Source organism: Magnolia sinica, chromosome 11, assembly GCF_029962835.1.
Source record: "Magnolia sinica isolate HGM2019 chromosome 11, MsV1, whole genome shotgun sequence".
NCBI classification, from domain to species: domain Eukaryota; kingdom Viridiplantae; phylum Streptophyta; class Magnoliopsida; order Magnoliales; family Magnoliaceae; genus Magnolia; species Magnolia sinica.
In genome coordinates this window covers 756,237-758,991 of record NC_080583.1, presented here as the reverse complement: position 1 = coordinate 758,991, position 2,755 = coordinate 756,237, and the positions used below count along the sequence as shown (strand labels likewise).

Genomic DNA, 2,755 nt, shown 5'->3' with positions numbered 1-2,755 from the left:
TGAAGGATCCGACCGTGGGTAAGGTGGCATCCACCGTGAAAACGGGTCCACGTATCAAGTGGCCCACCATCTCACGAAGAAAATGGAGGGATCAGAAAAGCTGCCGACATGTGAAGGTCGGATGTTGGAGACGCGTGATACATAGGCACGTGCGATGTGTGTAGAGTGCGTGTAGGGATAGAGAAGCTCCTATTATGTAGGGTTTTTTTCTTTCTATATAAGCTCTCCAGCTCTCCCAAGCACTTAGCCATGGTTAATTGAATTGACTTTGTAAGCTGTGAGAAAAATAAGGAAAAAACAGTCTCTCTTCCTTAGTCTCTTATCTCTGTTACTCTTTAGAGATTTGTAGAGAGAAATGGCAGATAGAAAATTCGAAAAGACCGCAGAATCCAACGCTTCTCAGAGCTCTGATCCGACCATGGTACAACCTGAGAAGAAGCGGAGGAACAAGTTCGCTTTTGCTTGCACGATGATCGCTTCCATGACTTCAATTCTGTTGGGTTATGGTGAGAATTTCTTTCTTTAGAAGATGTTTAGTTATAGAAGAGAATTGGGTTCCTCTCTCTCTCTCTCTCTCTCTCTCTCTCTCTCTCTCTCTCTCTCTCTCTCTCTCTCTCTCTCTCTCTCTGAATTTAGAAGAAATGATTTTGTTCTATAATAATATATTAAGAGATTATCAACCAAATTGGTTTATTTTAAATTCTTTTATGCTAAGATTTTCAACAGAGAAAGATGATTTTGTGTTAGGAATTTATATGCTTAACAAAATTTCCTAAACTCATGAACTGGGTCTCTTTAGCTTTTCTTTTGCATTTCCTGATTTTTGGAGATTCAACTGAGAGTTGAAAGTCTAAAAATCCAAATTGTCCTTCTCATGGCATGGCCAAATGGGAATTCCGATTGTCTTGGTTTTTTTTTTATATATATTTTTATTTTAGATATTGGAGTGATCAGTGAAGCAGTTATCTTTATTAAAAAGGGTTTTTTTTTTTTTTTGTTTTTTTTTTTATTATTAAAGATATTGGAGTGATGAGTGGAGCAGTTATCTTTATAAAAAAAGATCTAAGGATCAGCGACGTGCAGATCGAAGTACTCGTAGGGATTCTCAATGTCTACTGTCTAATCGGGTCGCTACTTGCCGGAAGAACATCCGATTGGATAGGCCGCCGATACACAATCATCCTCGCCGGAGCAATCTTCTTCGCCGGCGCTCTACTGATGGGCTTCTCAACGAATTACACGTTTCTAATGGTAGGTAGATTCGTGGCAGGGATTGGAGTAGGCTACGCCCTCGTAATCGCACCCGTCTACACCACCGAGGTCTCTCCTGCCTCATCTCGAGGCCTCCTCACATCCCTCCCTGAAGTCTTCATCAACGCGGGTATCATGTTCGGATACGTATCCAACTACGCCTTCTCCAAGCTCTCCTTACATCTAGGCTGGCGACTGATGCTTGGTGTCGGTGCAATACCGTCCGTCTTCCTAGCCGTCGGAGTCTTAGCCATGCCCGAATCTCCACGCTGGCTGATGATGCAAGGCCGTCTTGGAGACGCAAAACAAGTCCTCTACAAAACGTCTGATTCTAAAGAAGAAGCTGAAAGCCGGATCGCCGATATCAAAGAAGCAGTCGGAATACCGGAGAATTGCAATGATGATTTTGTTCAGGTACAAAAGCGTAGCCATGGTGAGGGTGTGTGGAAAGAACTACTAATTAGCCCAACACCAGCTGTTCGCCGTGTCCTCATCGCTGCAGTTGGAATCCATTTCTTCCAGCAAGCATCCGGCATCGATGCAGTAGTCCTATACAGCCCACGCATTTTCCAGAAAGCTGGAATTAAAGGCAACGACCCAATCCTGGGTGTGACCGTAGCCGTTGGATTCATTAAAACATTAACCATCTTGATTGCAACATTCCTAGTGGACAGGATCGGCAGGCGGCGTCTCTTACTCTTCAGCAGTGGGGGTGTTTTCTTATCTCTCATTACTCTCGCTACGGGATTAACGATAATAGATCAAAATCCAGATAAGAAGATAACAGGGGCCATCGTCGTCTGTATCATCACAGTCCTTACATTCGTTTCTTTCTTCTCAACTGGTCTGGGACCTATCACATGGGTCTACAGCTCTGAGATTTTCCCTTTGAGGCTACGAGCCCAGGGTGCGAGTATTGGGGTGGCTTTTAACCGTATAACGAGTGGTGTTCTTACGATGACTTTCATTTCTCTTTATAAGGCTATCACAATCGGTGGGGCGTTCTTCCTTTACGCAGGAATCGCTGCCGCTGGTTGGATCTTCTTCTACACGTTCTTGCCGGAGACTCGAGGGCAGACGTTGGAAGATATGGCAGTTCTCTTTAAAGAGTCGAGATGGGCTTCGAAGAAGAAGGGAGAAGAAAGCCATAGCCAGGTGGAATTAGCTAGCAATGTCCATGGCCATGGACCAGCTCGGCTGTGATTGCCGGGAGGGTATTTTAGTCTTTTTCTTGTGAAGTTTGGGCACTTCCGTGCCTGTGCATGTTTTATTTAGAGTTTTATTACGAGAGACGGATTGGCTACTGCCCCTGCCACTAGCCAATGGCTGGTGGTCGGTGCTCTGTGGGCCCCACATGATGTATTTGTTTCATCCATTCCGTCCATATATTTTTCTAGATCATTTTAGTGAACAATAAAAAAAAATTGAGATATATTCCAATCTCAGATGGACCACATTACAGGAAACAGTTTTGAATGAACATCGACCATTAAAAATTTTTTGG

The 2,755-nt window shown here is 43.8% G+C and overlaps 1 protein-coding gene across 1 annotated transcript; it reads left to right on the top strand.

Annotated features, from left to right (window-relative positions):
- The first annotated feature begins 318 nt into the window (after window positions 1–318).
- On the top strand, window positions 319–2,484 carry LOC131218513 (polyol transporter 5-like). Its single transcript, XM_058213082.1, has 2 exons — window positions 319–506; window positions 1,019–2,484. The coding sequence occupies exons 1-2, from the start codon at window positions 356–358 to the stop codon at window positions 2,452–2,454; spliced, it is 1,587 nt and encodes a 528-aa protein (XP_058069065.1). The 5' UTR covers window positions 319–355; the 3' UTR covers window positions 2,455–2,484.
- Window positions 2,485–2,755: the final 271 nt, after the last annotated feature.